Source organism: Neoarius graeffei, chromosome 8 (assembly GCF_027579695.1).
Source record: "Neoarius graeffei isolate fNeoGra1 chromosome 8, fNeoGra1.pri, whole genome shotgun sequence".
NCBI lineage: Eukaryota > Metazoa > Chordata > Actinopteri > Siluriformes > Ariidae > Neoarius > Neoarius graeffei.
This window is the reverse complement of record NC_083576.1, coordinates 73,349,833-73,369,573: the sequence shown is the minus strand read 5'-3', so window position 1 is coordinate 73,369,573 and position 19,741 is coordinate 73,349,833. Positions and strand designations below refer to the sequence as shown.

At 41.6% G+C, this 19,741-nt stretch overlaps 1 protein-coding gene across 1 annotated transcript in view; it reads left to right on the top strand.

The window, feature by feature from the left end:
• Positions 1–19,741, top strand: part of cacna2d4b (calcium channel, voltage-dependent, alpha 2/delta subunit 4b) — a 103,576-nt gene that overhangs the window by 42,505 nt on the left and 41,330 nt on the right. The window contains exons 12-17 of the mRNA XM_060927031.1: positions 2,413–2,491; positions 2,649–2,782; positions 15,004–15,162; positions 15,247–15,321; positions 17,078–17,164; positions 17,428–17,499. Of these exons, the coding sequence (XP_060783014.1) occupies positions 2,413–2,491; positions 2,649–2,782; positions 15,004–15,162; positions 15,247–15,321; positions 17,078–17,164; positions 17,428–17,499 (606 nt within the window). The remainder of the gene's footprint in view (positions 1–2,412; positions 2,492–2,648; positions 2,783–15,003; positions 15,163–15,246; positions 15,322–17,077; positions 17,165–17,427; positions 17,500–19,741) is intronic.

The following is a 19,741-nucleotide window of genomic DNA, read 5'->3' as shown; positions in this document are numbered from 1 at the left end:
TATATAAGAATGGGACATTTCTCTTCCAAAACTACAGCAATTGTCTCCTCAGTTCCCAAACGTTTACAGAGCGTTGTTAAAAGTAGAGGTGATGCAACACAGTGGTAAATATGCAACAGTCTCATCTTTTCTGAAACGTCTTGCTGATATTAAATTCAAAATGAGCATATATTTTTCAAAAAACAATACAATTTCTCAGTTTCAACATTTAATATGTTGTCTTTGTACTATTTTCAATGAAATATAGAGTTTCCATGATTTACAAATCCTTGCATTCTGTTTTTATTTACATTTTATACAGCATCCCAACTTTTTTGGAATTGAGGGTGTATGTTAACTCTAGAACTTTGGATGAAACCTTAAACATTCTGCTGGATGTGCTGCTAAATTATCTCATCTCATTATCTGTATCTGTTTTATCCTGTTCTACAGGGTCGCAGGCAAGCTGGAGCCTATCCCAGCTGACTACGGGCGAAAGGCGGGGTACACCCTGGACAAGTCGCCAGGTCATCACAGGGCTGACACATAGACACAGACAACCATTCACACTCACATTCACACCTACGGTCAATTTAGAGTCACCAGTTAACCTAACCTGCATGTCTTTGGACTGTGGGGGAAACCGGAGCACCCGGAGGAAACCCACGCGGACACGGGGAGAACATGCAAACTCCGCACAGAAAGGCCCTTGCCGGCCGCGGGGCTCAAACCCAGAACCTTCTTTCTGTGAGGCGACAGCGCTAACCACTACACCACCGTGCCGCCCCTGCTAAATATATTTTTAAAAATCTTGTAAATGTGAGTCAAAAGTACTTCAACTTCTGCCTCAGAGAAATGCTTCTGATGCTAGTTTTTTTTTTTTGCCATTTTATGCTTTCCACTCAGTGAACTTGCCCTTTTTATCGAGTTTTACAGCCAACACTAAACACACATCAACATACAACCGGTAACTTATGGGTAATTGTCATTTGTCAACATACACATACAAATGCAAAGAAACCCAGTGTTTGATAAACATTTGTAAATATGCCATAAATCTTTAGTTCGGTTTGGCTTACACAAACATTTACACACAACTCAAAGATCGATGAATGAGGCCTACTGTCAGCAATGAAACCTTGTAAAAAATGAGAGATTGCTGTCTGTGGTGGTTTACCACACGGTCACATGTATGTTTTCTTAGCCATAATGTTGAAAAGTTATGAGTAACAGCGTCATTTTAAAGCTAGACGGCCTTTCGATTTCATAAAATCGGTGAAATTTAGTTCCCTCTGAAATTTGGTCATTGTAATATACATTTATTTCTGTAATAACTCACAAAATATCAGGCCATTCTGTGTCTGGGAAGTTATTTAATTTGAGGGGATTCCCGAGCAAATAATGTGCATGAAATTGCTCGCTTCAGGCAGTCAAGCAGACAGAGGAAATCCGTGTGCGCATGCGCAGGTTTACCTTTGCCAGTTTACTGACCGTTACATCATTCTGTCACTAAACGAACAGCTGATCACACCGAGGTGCTCGCTGACCGCCGATATTTATTAGTTTGGTCCTGCGTTTCCTTTCCTTCGCAACATAACGTCTTTTCTTCTCGCTTTCCGTTACTGTAGTCAGTCTTCCACGTTTCATTCACACACTCACGTCCGCCATTTTTCTCTCCTATTTCAAATTTGTATCCCACAATGCCTTGCGCGAACAGGGAAAGCCCACCACGTGATGCATGACGTAGTATCTTGATCATGGTGAAACAGGAGAGAATAGTAAAGAATTTAGGGCCACATGGCCCTAAATTCATTAATTGTTCTATTAGAAAAAAATGAATAATATTGGAAGTCTATGATTTGAATTCAGTAGCTTTCAGTCCGGGCGGCACGGTGGTGTAGTGGTTAGCGCTGTCGCCTCACAGCAAGAAGGTCCGGGTTCAAGCCCCATGGCCGGCGAGGGCCTTTCTGTGTGGAGTTTGCATGTTCTCCCCGTGTCCGCATGGGTTTCCTCCGGGTGCTCCGGTTTCCCCCACAGTCCAAAGACATGCAGGTTAGGTTAACTGGTGACTCTAAATTGACCGTAGGTGTGAGTGTGAATGGTTGTCTGTGTCTATGTGTCAGCCCTGTGATGACCTGGCGACTTGTCCAGGGTGTACCCCGCCTTTCGCCCGTAGTCAGCTGAGATAGGCTCCAGCTTGCCTGCGACCCTGTAGAACAGGATAAAGCGGCTAGAGAATGAATGAGCTTTCAGTCCACTAAACAAAAATATTTGGGTGTCAGGGAAAATTATTTTTATGACCTACACCTGAAAAATCTAAAAGGCAGTCTATCTTTAAGAGTTATAAAGGATAAATGGCACCCCAATCATGGAATCACCTTTCATTTCTTTTTTGGCTGAATCCATTCCTTTCATCACTTGGATGTCCCACAGGTGCGGGTCTTCACCTACCTCATTGGCCGTGACATGACCTTCGCAGAAAATGTGAAGTGGATCGCCTGTAACAATAAAGGTGAATTTCACTCCATAACAGTTTGTGAAAGTTTACACACATTACTTTATGAAATCTGTTCTCGTGATTAAAGCTGCTTTAGTTCGCACACAGCTTACACTTAGCATCCTCTGAATAGTTTTCTATTGTCTAAGGAATGTTTATGATCTGACGGCAGGTTACTATACTCACATTAACACACTAGCTGACGTGCAGGAGAACGTCATGGAGTATCTTCATGTCCTGAGTCGCCCCATGGTCATCGATCACGATCATGACATTATCTGGACTGAGGCATACATGGACAGTGTGGTAAGGACAGATGCTGTTTGGCTGAACTGCGAAAGTGGACCTGGTATTTCTTTTGTGGATGTTGTTTCACAGTAGGACAAGTTATGAAATCACTTCCAGTCAAGCGTCTCCTACTGAAATACAACTCTGATTCCAAAAACGTTGGGACACTGTAAAATGTAAATAAAAACAATGACTTGTAAATCCTTTTCAACCTATATTCAATTGAGTACAATACAAAGACAGAATATTTAAAGGGATTCTCCAGCAGTTTGATTTTCAAACTTATTTTATGTAAAATTAGTCATACAGTTCAAAAATCAAACTTTCATTTTTCCGAGACCAAATAGTTGTCGAGAAAAATGCATTTTTTTTTAGAATACCAGATGGGCTTCCTGTGGTAGTGACGTATGCGATGACGTTAGGTAGTGGTCGCTTAGAGCAACTTAGCTGTTTATATTCTCTGTCTACATCATAGTTTTGCTAGTTTTACAAGTATTTTTACTGAGTGTATCAGTTTTTAAATAAGTATGCCTCATTGTGTAGCATATAAATGCCACAATGATGCTAAAAAGAAAGCACAAGCTGGAACTAGACTGCATTTCCACAGAGAAAATGCAAAGTGTGCTTGCTCAGCTGTAGCAGAGGGTCACCAACAGAAACTGGATCAGACATGAGACCTCACGTTGCAAAAATCTTTTTTTCGCATGATCTACAGAAAGTGTGTGTGGCAAAGTGTGTGTCGTGTGTGTGGCTGCGCGCTCTAAAATCTCGGTTTAAAATGGCTCAATTTGCAGTGCGACATGACACTTTGTGGTCTAAGATCTTTTTTTTTTTTACATGATCTACAGCTGGTACTGGGTAGATTAACAAAAAGAATGTGTGGCATGATTTAAAACAGATTTTAAAGCACGAAGCATGAAGTGCTGCTTTGTGCAGCAAGCACACTATTATTCTTCTAAAGTTTAGTTTATTATTAGCTCATCCAGCCAACAGGTAATGAGATTATGCCATCACGTGTTGTCCGTGATGGCATCGTCCATATTTCACAAAAATCACTTCTCTCTCTCAATCCTTCACCGATTTTTATTCTTTTTGGCAGGAAGGTAGGTTTCCCTGGGGTGCATATACAGTGCTCAGCGTAAATGAGTACACCCCCTTTGAAAAGTAACATTTTAAACAATATCTCAATGAACACAAATAATTTCCAAAATGTTGAAAAGACAAAGTTTAATATAACATCTGTTTAACTTATAACATGAAAGTAAGGTTAATAATGTAACTTAGATTACACATTTTTCAGTTTTACTCAAATTAGGGTGGTGCAAAAATGAGTACACCCCACAACAAAAACTATTACATCTAGTACTTTGTACGGCCTCCATGATTTTTAATGACAGCACCAAGTCTTCTAGGCTTGGAATAAACAAGGTGGCGACATTTTGCAACATCAATCTTTTTCCATTCTTCAACAGTGACCTCTTTTAGTGACTGGATGCTGGATGGAGAGTGATGCTCAACTTGTCTCTTCAGAATTCCCCAAAGAAAATAATTTCTTTCCACCACAAAGGTGAAGGCTACAAGAAGGTCAGCAAAGCTTTACTTATCAGTCAGAATACTGTCGCAAAAGTGGTACAAAAATTTAAGAAAGATGGAACTGCAGCCATCTCACAGAGACGTCCAGGTCGTCCACGGAAGTTTACACCTTGACAGGAGCGTCTTCTGATGAGAAGGGTTAAAGAAAATCAGCATGCAAGTTCACTGCAGTTATCTAAAGAAATAGAAAGCCAAACTGGGGTGACTATTTCCCGTGACACAATACGGCGTACACTGCAGAGGAATGGCATGCATGGATGCCGTCCACAAAAGAAGCCTCTCCTAAAGCCCAGGCACAAAAAAGCCTGCCTAGAGTTTGCCAGGGCCCATGCTGACAAAGATGAAGACTACTGGGACTCTATACTCTGGAGTGATGAGACCAAGATAAATGTTTTTGGAACTGATGGCTTCAAAACTGTATGGCGTCGCAAAGGTGAGGAATACAAAGAAAAATGCCTGGTGCCTACAGTGAAACATGGTGGTGGCAGTGCCCTTCTGTGGGGCTGCATGAGTGCTGCTGGTGTCGGGGAGCTGCATTTCATTGATGGCATCATGAATTCACAGATGTATTGCTCTATACTGAAAGAGAAGATGCTACCATCACTCCATGCCCTTGGTCGTCGTGCACTTTTCTAACATGACTAAACACACATCTAAGGCCACTGTTGGATTTCTGAAGAAGAACAGGGTGAAAGTGATTCAGTGGCCAAGTATGTCTCCTGATCTGAACCCAATCGAACATCTATGGGGAATTCTGAAGAGACAAGTTGAGCATCACTCTCCATCCAGCATCCAGTCACTAAAAGAGGTCATTGTTGAAGAATGGAAAAAGACTGATGTTGCAAAATGTCGCCAACTTGTTCATTCCATGCCTAGAAGACTTGGTGCTGTCATTAAAAATCATGGAGGCCATACAAAGTACTAGATGTAGTAGTTTTTGTTGTGGGGTGTACTCATTTTTGCACCACCCTAATTTGAGTAAAACTGAAAAATGTGTAATCTAAGTTATATTATTAACCTTACTTTCATGTTATAAGTTAAACAGATGTTATATTAAACTTTGTCTTTTCAACATTTTGGAAATTGTTTGTGTTCATTGAGATATTGTTTAAAATGTTACTTTTCAAAGGGGGTGGACTCATTTACGCTCAGCACTGTAGCTTCTACACAAACTTGCATAATTGCAATTAATAATGAAGATATGGAGTAATTAAGTCCTAATGAGCAGTTTCCACACAAATTGCTGCTTCTTCCTCAATTCTTCACCGATTTTAATTATTTCTGGCATGAAGGTAGGGGTACCTAGGGTGCAGTTCAACAAAAATCACTTTTTCTTGGTCAATTCCTCACCGTTTTGGATTCTTTCTGGCAAATAGGTCGGTATTCCTAGGGTGTCTATAACGTCTATATATAGCTTGGATATAGTGTATACAGCTTGCAACATTTATTGCGCAAGGTGGCCCACTTTAGATAATTCCTTCTGGACTAGACGGGGCCGGAGTGAGCTACGCCATCATTGGCGGTTTTGTTAGTTCATATCTCAGTGTTTGATGTTAACTGCTGGAGTTTGCTTTTGTTGGATATCAAGTAATTTCCCATGACCTTAGGTATCCAGCACCTTTCTTATGATCCTTGCCGATCCCAAAAGACAAGTTTTCTGCATAGTGCTAAAGTTCATGCTCAACTCAGTTTTCTTCAGCCAACCTGAGAAGTTCGTACTCACTGTGCCAAGTACCCCTATAATGATGGGAATAATGAGAACATTCTTGCAATGCCAAATTCTCTTTACTTCATGCTTCAGTTCATTATATTTTTTCGAGCTTTTCTTTTTCTTTGTCTTTTACCTGCGTATCAAAAGGGTAGGCGACGTCTATGATAGCATAGATGTTGGTTTCTTTTTCCACCACTACAACATCTGGTCTAGAGTGTTCTAAAACCTTGTCCATCTGAATTTTGGTTTCCTAAAGTAGCTTCACTTTTTCATTTTCCAGAACTCCTTTAGCTTGATGTTCATACGACTTTTCATTAAATGGGAGACCATATTTCTTATGTAATTCCCAATGTAACACTTCCACAACCTTATCTTATCATGTCTCCATTTCTTGTACTTGGTTTGTGCCATCACTTTGCATTCTGCTGATATATGGGCTACAGTCTCTTCTTTTTCTGCACACATTCTACATGTTCCATCAATAGGTTCCTTGTCAATAACTGCTTGCTCTTGCAGTGCCATCAATATGCCTTCTGTCTCTTTCTTCATGCCACTCTTACTAAGCCATTCCCAAGTTTTCTTATCCCTGCCTTCATCCATTGCTATGCCCTGTATCTATCACGTCTCTCTTTCTGTACTGCATCTTTATCTTTTCCTTCCCCCAATATTTGCTCGTTCTTTACTGCAGCTAATAACATATCTCTACTCTCAACATACCGTCTTAAACTACCCACTTCCACATCAACACAATCCACCTTCATTTCTTTTCACATAAAGCCTGTCAATATCTCCTTGAGGGTGAAACGCTCTGTACACTGTCAATAACTTTCTCATCTTTCAGTCTAATCTTTCCAACTCCTCCCTGGTCCATTTTATAATTCCTGCCCTATATCTAACTACTGATACCGCCCTAGTGTTAATAGCTGCAATGCAGTTCATCCCATTTAATTTAGAGTTTGATATTTTCTGTACTCTCCAAGTATATTCTTTCTGAATCTTATCTTTCATTTCAGCTTCTAACACACCTAAATACTTGTAACCCGTTGTCACATCAACCTCTTTGATCTCTTCATCATTAGGCAATTTTATTCCATTGCTTCAAACTCCATACAAATATCCGAGGTAAATATCCTGACTGCATTAACCAATGTTTCCAGTTCTTTCTCATCCATTCATTATCCATAACCATTTATTCTGTGCAAGGTCACGGGCAAGCTGGAGCCTATCCCAGCTGACTATGGGCGAGAGGCAGGGTACACCCTGGACAAGTCACAGGTCATCACAGGGCTGACACACAGAGACAAACAACCATTCACACTCACGCTCACACCTACGGCCAATTTGAAGCCACCAGTTAGCCTAACTTGCATGTCTTTGGACTGTGGGGGAAAATGGAGCACCCGGAGGAAACCCACGCGGACACGGGGAGAACATGCAAACTCCACACAGAAAGGCCCCTGTCAGCCACTAGGCTCAAACCCAGAATCTTCTTGCTGTGAGGCAACAGAACTATACCACCATGCCGCCCAGTTCTTTCTCATTTTTCCTAAAATGTTTTAAGAGGCATTCATCTCATCTCATTATCTCTAGCCGCTTTATCCTGTTCTACAGAGCCGCAGGCAAGCTGGAGCCTATCCCAGCTGACTACGGGCGAAAGGCGGGGTACACCCTGGACAAGTCGTCAGGTCATCACAGGGCTGACACATAGACACAGACAACCATTCACACTCACATTCACACCTACGGTCAATTTAGAGTCACCAGTTAACCTAACCTGCATGTCTTTGGACTGTGGGGGAAACCGGAGCACCCGGAGAAAACCCATGCGGACACGGGGAGAACATGCAAACTCCACACAGAAAGGCCCTCGCCGGCCACGGGGCTCGAACCTGGACCTTCTTGCTGTGAAGCTACAGATCTAACCACTATACCACCATGCCGCCCAGTTCTTTCTGATTTTTCCTAAAAAGTTTCAAGAGGCATTGTCAGAGAAAACCACCACTTAGATGGAAAATGGTATCGCACAGATTTTCATCATATTTTGTCCAAAGACAGTAACTACTGTAGGTACCTGTTATGCGTGGCACAATATTAGACCCCAGGGTCCAGCGGTTGCCATGGTAACAACGGTAGAAATATTTGAGTCACTGGGCCAGAACTCATTTAGTGGAAAATGGCATTTTTTAACACATTTACACAGTTTCTACCCACACACTGTAAAAAAAAAAATCCGTTGTTTTTACGGAAAAATACTGGCAGCTGTGGTTGCCAGAATAATCCTGTTAAAAATACAGTGAAATGTAAACAACATTACAGAATAACTTGTACATTTCACTGGGATTCCATGTACAATTAATGATAACTAAATGTAAATTTTACAGGTATTCAGTGTACAATAATCAATACATAACTGTTAATTTTACGGATATTCATTGTACAATAAACAATGATTGCATGAACATTTCACCGGGATTCAATGTAAAATGATGGTTACAAGCAATGATCTACTAGACAGATATTTAATTTGATTTAGAGTTTTACGAAATGTGCCAGAGAGCCTCTACTGATATATTTTTTATTTTTTTAACAGGGCAATGATGTAATTTTAACTATCACATTCTGTTTTAGTATTACAGTTTGTCTGTGTTTAAACTACAACAGTTTGTAAATTCTACAAAAAATATGATCAATTCAACATATTCTTACTGTTAAATTAACAGTGGTATTTGGTTAGGAGTTTTACAGTATATTGATGTAAATTACACACTGCTTCATTGTTTTTGTATTTACAGTTTTTTATGTCATGATTTTACATAAATTCACTGTTAATTCTACGGACAGTTTTTACAGTGCAGATGGCTTTTGTTGAAAATAAAACATTGGCCTGGTAATACTAGCAGCCCTTCCTTTTGCAAGTAAGAGATCAAGTTCTTGCGTCCTCCGTAGCCGAGTTGTTTTAACATGACCATGAAATGATGACCATTACAGTCATTGGCACCATACGCAAAATTGGCTAACTTCAGGATCAAATATCTCGGATGGAATCACACATAGAGATTAATTTGCATATGCACAGGTCTAATTGGACTTATAAAAAAAAAAACCTACCGTCAAATCATGGTTGGATCTAAACTGTGCATTCCCACACAGGCGCAAATGTTCCATGGTCACTGGTCTCATGCCTCGAAAATAGGCCTTTGAAATGGATTCAAACCATGGAGAAGCCATGTTTCATCTTTTGTAGGTAAGCGTGCGTCGACCGCCTTGACCTTCATCATTCTCCAGACTGCAGAAAATTATATATATATATATATATATATATATATATATATATATATATATATATATATATATATATAACAATATAACAAGTGCCCAGGTAGTGTCTTTTGACAAAATATGATGAAAATATGTGAGATACCATTGTCCAAGCTATTGGTCATTTTGGTTGTTTTTTTCTGACAATGCCTCTTAAGTCATCCATAAAAAGGTGATGATTTAAAACACCTCTGCTCTTTCCTAAGTCGTAACCAGCTTTAACATCTCTCAGGACTAAACTTAACGGTATTGGTCAGCATAAATAACAATGGTGAAAGGCTGTCACCCTGAAACATTCCATGCTTTATTTTTACTCTCCCCAACACTGTTTCACTTGATGTAAGTTCAGTATGCCAATTTTCCATACTTCTCAAAATAAACTCTCTCATGTTCCCTGCAACTCCAAACATATCTAAGCACTGCAAAATCCAAGAGTGGGGCACCATGTCATAGGCCTTCTTGTAATCAATCCAGCCCACTGCCAACCCAGTTTATCTCCTTTTACAATTCTTCAGTACTGTTCTGTCTATTGGCGGCACGGTGGTGTAGTGGTTAGCACTGTCGTCTCACAGCAAGAAGGTCCTGGGTTTGAGCCCAGCGGCCGGCGAGGGCCTTTCTGTGTGGAGTTTGCATGTTCTCCCTGTGTCTGCTTGGGTTTCCCCCACGGCCCAAAGACATGCAGGTTAGGTTAATTGGCGGCTCTAAATTGACCGTAGGTGTGAGTGTGAATGGTTGTTTGTCTCTGTGTCAGCCCTGCGATAATCTGGCGACTTGTACAGGGTGTACCCTGCCTTTCGCCCATAGTCAGCTGAGATAGGCTCCAGCTTGCCTGCAACCCTGTAGAACAGGATAAGCAGCTACAGACAATGGATGGATGGATCTGCTGTCTATTAACACCTTTTGACCCTTGCAATTTTTTTCCCCACAACCCTTCTGCTCCCATGGTAACAAGGCTGCTTTATCTAAATGGTCATACAATTTCTTAGCAAGTATTCCAGTCAACAGTTTCCACATGAGTGACAGGCATGTTACTGGATGAAAATTAATTGGAACATTCCCTTTGTCTTTATTACATTACATGGCATTGAGCACACAATCTTATCCAGAGCGATGTACAAATGAGTGCAAAAGTCAGGTACACAAAGTGCTGAACTTCTAGACAAGAACGTTCTAGTGCCAACTGAACAAGTGACAGCAATACCTAGTGTAATATTCTGTTGAAGTACCAACACTCAAACAGCCAAGGAAACAAACCAAACATGTAAAAGTACAACTAGGAGAACTCAAACACAGCCTGGGTTTGTCTAGACCGAAATGCAGTTGCACAGTGGGCAGGGAAGAAGGGGAGAGGTGCCACCTGAAGAGGTGAGTCTTCAGTCTGAGCTTAAAGGTGGTCAGGGAGTCAGCAGTTCTGACCGCAATGGGAACATCATTCCACCAATGGGGAACCAGGACAGAGAGTAGGCTTGTGCAGGCTTGGCAGGAGCAGAGAGGAGGAGGGGCCAGGCAACCAGTAGTAGCAGAGTGTAGGGATCTGGCTGTTGTGTTGGGGTGGATGAGACTCTGGAGGTATGCTGGCCCTTACCCCTTGAGAGCCTGGTAAGTGAACACCAATGTCTTAAATTTGATGCAAGCTGCGATAGGTAGACCGTGCAGGTCAGCAAACAGAGGGGGGACATGGGAAGAATGAGGGAGGTTGTAGACCAGGTGAGCTGCAGCTTTCTGGATGAGCTGCAGGGGTCTGTTGGCAGAAGCTGGAAGGCCAGCAAGGAGAGAGTTGCAGTAGTCCAAGTGGGAGAGGATCAGTGCTTGGACTAGGAGCTGAGAAGACTGGGTAGTAAGAAAAGGGCAGATCCTTTGGATGTTGTAGAGGAGGAATCTACACATCCAGGTCACTGCAGCGATGTTTATCTTTCAAAATCAGAATGGTTCTCCTTGTTGTCAATCAGCTGGGCACATTGGCCTGAGTTATTGCCTCATTCAACATTGCTGCCATGATCGACCTGATGGACTTGATATTCTTTATCCAGAAGCCTTGTAATCTGTCTGGCCCTGGCACCTTCCAGTTAGGTAGCTTCTTAGCTTGTCTTGTAACTTTATCTGTGGTAATAGCAATGTCTTTCTGAATTTCAATATGTTTAACTTGTCTTTCAACTTTTCTCAGCCAGTCAGCGTTCCCATTATGCAACACTTCCTTGCTCCATATCGAACTTGAAAACGCCATACTCTTTTTTTGCATCTGGCAAAACATCATCTCCTCTTTCTTTTCGGAGACGTAGCTGCCTGAACGTAGCTGAATAAGTTTGAAAATCAATCTGCTGAAGGATCCCTTTAATCTTCAAACTGATAAACTGTATTGGTTGGGGGTTTTTTTTGGTAAATGTAAAAAACATATGTTTGGAACATTCTACAGGTAAACAGGGTAATTGGTAATTGGAAAGGCTTATTTGTTCACAAGCAAGAATGGAGTGAGGTTCAGAGCTTTATGAAAAACTGTATGGGTAAATAGTCCAAAAGTTTAAGAACAACATTTCTCAACATACACTTGCAAGGAATTTAGGGAGTTCACCTTTGACAAGCCATAATATCAAAAGATTCAGAGAATCCAGAGAAATCTCTGCATGTAAGGGGCAAGGCTGGAAACCAACAATAAACTCCTGTGACCATCGATCCCTTAGGCAGCACTGCATTAAAAACTGACATGAGTGTATAAGGGATATTACTACACGGGCTCAGGAATGCTTTGGAAAACTGCTGTCGGTAAACACAGTTCATTGCTGCATCTACCATGCAAAGTGAAAGCCATGTAGCAACAAGATCCAGAAACAACACCGATTTCTCTGGGCCTGAACTCATCTGAGGTGGACTGACGCAAAGTGGAAAAATGTGCTGTGGCCTGAAAAGTCCACATTTCAAATTGTTTTTGTAAATCATGGACGATGTGTCCTCCAGCCTAAAGAAGAAAAGGACCATTCAGATTGTTAATGGACATCCAGATTTGTAATGGTATAAGGGCGTGTTAGTGTGTATGGCATGGGTAACTTGCACATCTGTGAAGGTACCATTAATGCTGAAAAGTACATACAGGTTTTGGAGCAACATATGCTGCCATCCGGACATGTCTTTTTCAGGGAAGTCCTTGCTTATTCCAGCAAGACAATGCAAAACCTTGTTCTGCACATATAACAACAGCGTGGCTTTGTCGTAAAGGTGCTGTAAAGAGTACAGGTGCTAAACTGGCCTGCCTGCTTCCAATTAAAAATATATGGCATGTTATGAAGCACAAAATATGACAACAGAGATCCTGGACTGTTGAGCAACTGAAGTCATATATCAAGCAACAATGGGGCAGAATTTCACTTTCAAAACTTAAACATTCTCAGTTTTCAGCATTCTCAGTTCCCAAACACTTCTTGAATGTTGTTAAAAGAAAAGATGATGTAACATAACACAGTGGTAAACATGCCCTTGTCCCAACTGTTTTGGAATGTGTTACAGGCATCAAATTCAGAATGAGTGTATATTTACAAAAAAACAAAGTTGATCAGTTTGAGCATTATTGTCTTTGTATTGTACCCAATTGAATATAGATCAAAAAGGATTTGCAAATCATTGCTTTCTGTTTTTGTTTTACACAGCATCCTAACTATTTTGGAATCGGGGCTGTATGTACAAACAAAATTGCAAATTAATATACAAGTCGATATTATGGGTGCAGGGTTGTGGATATTTTATAAAGATTTTGATTTCTCTGTGCACATGGTGATGCAGTGGGTAGCACTGACATCTCAGGACACCTCTGGTTCAATCCTGAAATTGTGTTCTTGTCTTTGTGGCATTCCTGTGCATGTTCTCCGTTTCCTTTGGGTTCTTCAGTTTCCTCCCACATCTTCAAAACATTCTGGTTGGTGGACTGGTTATGCTAAGTTCCTCCTAGGTATGAAAATAGAATAGAATGCCTTTATTGTCAATGTACAACGAAATTTAGTTTGTCATAGGAGAGCAAAGCCGCTGCATACGTGCGCGCCACCACTCTTGGGCACTTCAGCCCAAGGCCTTCCCATGTTAATCAAATGCCGCTTTTCCACTACAAACGCGGCTGAGTCGGGCTGAGCCGTGCCGTGCTGAGTCGGGCTGAGCGGGGCTGTTGGAGTTGCATTTCGACTGCAACCGCGCTGAACCGTGCTGGCTGGAAGTGGGTGGACACATTGGGTGGAGTTAGCGAAAGTGGGTGGACGTCAGGTGATGTCGTTAAGCAGCGCAAACAGTGACATCAGTGAGCTTTTAAGCGGTAGTCTCACGACCCGAATAGTAAACAATAAACATGGAGGACATGGAGTCGTTAGTGTTGCTGGTCTTGGTGCTGTGGCTTGTTGTCACTGACAACGCGGACAGATACTGGCAAGAGCGTATAGATGAGGCGAGGCGCATAAGGCTTCAGAAATTCTCGTAATTCGTAATTCTTCTCCTTCCGGGTTTGCAGTGTTTACAGATCCCAGCGCGCTCGCGGGGCGTGTGTGGGCATGTGAGGACACTCCTCCTCACCAATCAGTGCACAGGGGAGTGTCTGCTCACGCCCCCAGCCTCACTCGGCTCGCTTTGGCTCGCTTCAGCCCCCCTCCAAAACAGTGCGAGTTTTAGGGGCTAAGCAGGGCTGAAGCGAGCTGAGTCGTGCTGGTTTTTGGTAGTCGAAACGCGAGCCGTGTCGGGCTGAAGTGAGCTGAAGCGAGCTGAAGTGAGCTGAAAAAGGGTAGTGGAAAAGGGCCTTAACTGCATGTCTTTGGACTGTGGGGGAAACCAGAGCACCCAGAGGAAACCCATGCAGACACAGGGAGAACATACAAACTCCACACAGAAAGGCCCCTGTCGGCTACTGGGCTCAAACCCAGAACCTTCTTGCTGTGAGGAAACAGTGCTAACCACTTACACCACCATGCTGCCCTTTTTTTTTAGAATATACTGTACAATGGACAGTAATACCATCCAGAGTGTGCTACCATATTACACACGGTGTTCCTGAGATCCACTGAATAAAGTGCATGGTGAAGATTAATGAACGATGATGACCTCTATATGATTTTCAGTACTGCACATGATTATACAGTTGGGTCTGTGTGTGTGTGTGTGTTTTAAACTCGTTTTATTGTAAGCTATACAATTTCCTAACCTTTATATCCACTTTATTGCTGAGTTTTTTGTTTTTTAAACCCCAGGACACTCTAGCAAAGACACAGCATCAATGTCATAATTTCATCTCTTACATTATTTCTGTTTCTGTGTAAAACACTGAGTCGGCACTGTGTGCTGAACCCGGTGGTTTTATAATCCTCATTTCACCAACTGTTGAAAGCTCTGACATCCTTTTGCTTTCTTTTCATCTGCCATCTTCATTCTCATCCAGCTCCCTAATACTAAAGAGGTAAAGAGATTTAGTAGATTAGACCACTAAAGAGTTGCAGTCTCACTTTAATACCCTTTAGAGTTTTTTGTACCATGCGTCTAGGAAGTGCCTTTTGTTTTACAGTGCCATCTGCTGTTAGATTTTCCTAATTGCAAAAACATACTTTTGTCATAACAGTGGTCCAGTGGAGGCTCATTGTTTCTTATTCTGCCATAGCTTTTTAACAGCATGGCTCAGAGTCTCCTTCTGATGACCACTGTGGCGATGCCCGTGTTCAGCAAGAAGAAAGAGACGCTTTCGCATGGAATTCTGTTGGGAGTGGTGGGCACGGACATTCCCTTAGTGGAGGTCATGGTGCTTGCCCCTCGATACAAGGTACAACAGGGAAAGACACATTGTTCCTGGTAGTATGAACAGTCCAGTGGTAACCGTGGTGCTAATGGAGTGTGTTTCTTACAGCTAGGCACTCATGGCTACGCTTTCCTCATTACAAACAACGGGTACATTCTGGCACACCCTAATTTAAGGCCTCTTGTGAGTAGATCTCTGGTCATTGTTGTTCTGTTACCCAGGTGCCATTTTTCTCTCTCAAGTTGGTCTTAGTAAGTGTTGTTATAAGTTTACTCTTACAGTGGTGCTTGGAAGTTTGTGAACCCTTTAGAATTTTCTATATTTCTGAATAAATATGACCTAAAACATCATCAGATTTTCACACAAGTCCTAAAAGTAGATAAAGAGAATCCAGTTAAACAAATGAGACAAAAAATATTGTACTTGGCCATTTATTTATTGAGGAAAATGATCCAATAGTACATATCTGTGAGTGGCAAAAGTATGTGAACCTTTGCTTTGTATCTGGTGTGACCCCCTTGTGCAGCAATAACTGCAACTAAACGTTTCTGGTAACTGTTGATCAGTCCTGCACACCGGCTTGGAGGAATTTTAGCCCGTTCCTCCATACAGAACAGCTTCAACTCTGGGATGTTGGTGGGTTTCCTCACATGAACTGCTCGCTTCAGGCCCTTCCACAACATTTCGATTGGATTAAGGTCAGGACTTTGACTTGGCCATTCCAAAACATTAACTTTATTCTTCTTTAACCATTCTTTGGTAGAACGACTTGTGTGCTTAGGGTCGTTGTCTTGCTGCATGACCCACCTTCTCTTGAGATTCAGTTCATGGACAGATGTCCCGATATTTTCCTTTAGAATTCGCTGGTATAATTCAGAATTCATTGTTCCATCAATGATGGCAAGATGTCCTGGCCCAGATGCAGCAAAACAGGCCCAAACCATGATACTACCACCACCATGTTTCACAGATGGAATAAGGTTCTTATGCTGGAATGCACTGTTTTCCTTTCTCCAAACATAACGCTTCCCATTTAAACCAAAAAGTTCTATTTTGGTCTCATCCGTCCACAAAACATTTTTCCAATAGCCTTCTGGCTTGTCCACGTGATCTTTAGCAAACTGCAGACGAGCAGCAATGTTCTTTTTGGAGAGCAGTGGCTTTCTCCTTGCAACCCTGCCATGCACACCATTGTTCTTCAGTGCTCTCCTGATGGTGGACTCATGAACATTAACATTAGCCAATGTGAGAGTGGCCTTCAGTTGCTTAGAAGTTACCCTGGGGTTCTTTGTGACCTCCCCGACTATTACACGCCTTGCTCTTGGAGTGATCTTTGTTGGTCGACCACTCCTGGGGAGGGGAACAATGGTCTTGAATTTCCTCAATTTGTACACAATCTGTCTGACTGTGGATTGGTGGAGTCCAAACTCTTTAGAGATGGTTTTGTAACCTTTTCCAGCCTGATGAGCATCAACAACGCTTTTTCTGAGGTCCTCAGAAATCTCCTTTGTTCATGCCATGATACACTTCCACAAGCATGTGTTGTGAAGATCAGACTTTGATAGATCCCTGTTCTTTAAATAAAACAGGGTGCCCACTCACACCTGATTGTCATCCCATTGATTGAAAACACCTGACTCTAATTTCACCTTCAAATTAACTACTAGTCCTAGAGGTTCACATACTTTTGCCACTCACAGCTATGTACTATTGGATCATTTTCCTCAATAAATAAATGACCAAGTATAATATTTTTGTCTCATTTGTTTAACTGGGTTCTCTTTATCTACTTTTAGGACTTGTATAAAAATCTGATGATGTTTTAGGTCATATTTATGCAGAAATATAGAATATTCTAAAGGGTTCACAAACTTTCAAGCACCACTGTATTATTAGGCTTAAATATTCTGCTTTCTTTCTTTTTTTTTCTTTGTTACAGTATAAAGATGGAAAGAAACTGAAACCCAAACCAAACTACAACAGTGTGGATCTGACCGAGGTGGAATGGGAAGACAGTGATGACACGGTCAGCTTTATACTTGTTAATACTATTTAATACTTTTATTACTTATTAATGTAATCTGAATACATATTGATAGAAAAAACAAATAGCCATGATTCAAATAAAAACAAATAACATGATTCAAATGATCATAAGAACGTTTTAGTAATGCATAGAAATGGTGTCAGGTGCAGGAAACATTACATGCAGTCAGCAGGCTACAGGACACACAGGCACGGATACTAAACATCCCAGCTTTTAATTCAATCTCTTTCTCATCCTAACAGTTGAGAACAGCCATGGTGAAAGGTCAGACTGGTACATTAATGTTAGATGTAAGAACCGCAGTGGACAAATGGGTGAGTGTGTATTTATCAGTTCAGTACAGGTTTTCTATAATGAGGATATTTAACCATTATTCCATGAAATTGAGTCATATATGATCTGAGAGCCGACAGGGTGTGTGTAAACCATGTACGACAAGATTGACTGGAATACCTGTTATCCTATCCACAGTCACTGGATTTTGAGAAACGGAGCATTTTTATTTTTTGCAAATTCGATAAATAAAAACTTTATACAAAACATCTGACAAAATCATTTCTGCTTAGGCGGACTCCTTAAAAACCTTCGTGCTTAGGCTGCACAAATTGACTTTAGTGTTATATTTTTGTAGAAAGTGCCGTCTTGCTGTCGTGCCGAGGTATAGAATAGTTTTAAATATTTATTTAATTCTTCCTTGGACATTTTAGTTATATAATTTTCAAACTTCTTTGAGCTTTTGAACCAGTCTAAAAAAAAAAAAATCAACAAATTTTAATGCTTAAAGATAAACAACGAAACCGGCGAAATGACAGGAGCAATTTGTGAAAAATGCAATAATAATAATAATAATAATTCTTGATACATTTTAAAAAGATACGTTCTTACCATCAAATACTTTCATTCCATATTTTGTTGCTTTTTTTTGTAGTTTTTGGGGTTTTGTTTTCGAGTAGAGTTTTATTTTGTCCTCGGTTGGTTCAGCAGCACGCTCCGCCATTTTGTTTTTCTCTATTCACAGTATTGCTGGGTTTCACGTGACGTCACATCCACCTCATTAATTATTCAAAACTTTAGCTGGTGGTCTACCAAAGCTCAGTTGACAAAGCGTTTGTCCGGAGAAGTTGCATTACTCGCATGAAAAATGCCTTACGCTTGCATTGCTTTAGGTTCTTCGAATTGATTAAACCATGAAATTGATAAGTTTCTTCAGGGTTCCCCGTGAACTAATAAAAAAGGGTGAACGAACACAGGATTTCACAAAAAGACGTCGAGAAAGGTGGCTTTCAAACCTCTTGCTGAAATCGAAGGGAGCCAAGTCGAAGCATGCTCGAGTTTGCAGTGATCACTTGGTGAAAGATTTGTATCTCCCGCTCAGCTATGTCCTTAGTGTTTTTCAAGTACTTTTCTTGCTATGTGTCGTTATTTTACGGTACTTTTTTTAGTCACGAAGTGCTAAAGTCCCCAGCTGTTTCTTTGTTTACTCCTCACTCCTGACAAAGTCCATAAGCGTGAAGGTCGCGACAAAATTCTTCCCCAGCCATACAGTTACAATGCACCGTGATCACTTCTCCGTCTTGTTTAACTAATGGCCCTTTTCCACTACCCTTTTTCAGCTCACTTCAGCTCGCTTCAGCTCACTTCAGCCCGACACGGCTCGCGTTTCGACTACCAAAGAACAGCACGACTCGGCTCGCTTCAGCCCTGCTTAGCCCCTAAAACTCGCACCGTTTTGGAGTGGGGCTGAAGCGAGCCAAAGCGAGCCGAGTGAGGCTGGGGGCGTGAGCAGACACTCCCCTGTGCACTGATTGGTGAGGAGGAGTGTCCTCACATGCCCACACACGCCCCGCGAGCACGCTGGGATCTGTAAACACCGTAAACCCGGAAGAAGAAGAATTACGAATTACGAGAATTTCTGAAGCCTTATGCGCTTCGCCTCATCTATACGCTCTTGCCAGTATCTGTTGGCGTTGTCGGTGACTACAAGCCACAGCACCAAGACCAGCAACACTAACGACTCCATGTCCTCCATGTTTATTGTTTACTATCCGGGTTGTGAGACTACCGCTTAAAAGATCACTGATGTCACTGTTTGCGCTGCTTAACGACATCACGTGACATCCACCCACTTTCGCTAACTCCACCCAATGTGTCCACCCACTTCCAGCCAGCACGGTTCAGCGCGGTTGTAGTCGAAATGCAACTTCAATAGCCCCGCTCAGCTCAACTCAGCCCAACTCAGCACGGCACGGCTCAGCCCAACTCAGCCGCATTTGTAGTGGAAAAGCGGCATAAGATCCAGGTCTTTAAAGGGGTTCCTGATGATCTTTGTGAATGATTTAGCTGAGAGATAAGAGCCAACACAAGTGAGAATCAAGCGAACTGTTGTTTGTTTACACTTCAACTTGCAGCACTTCGTTGTAAAGACGTGAACAAAAAGCTTAAAAAAAACATACTTACACGGGCAAAAACAATACAGGATTCATTCGGCAGCGACTTGATAGCGAGGTCCTTTACCCAGCCACATACAAAAAAAAAAATCTGTAAGCCTCCATACTC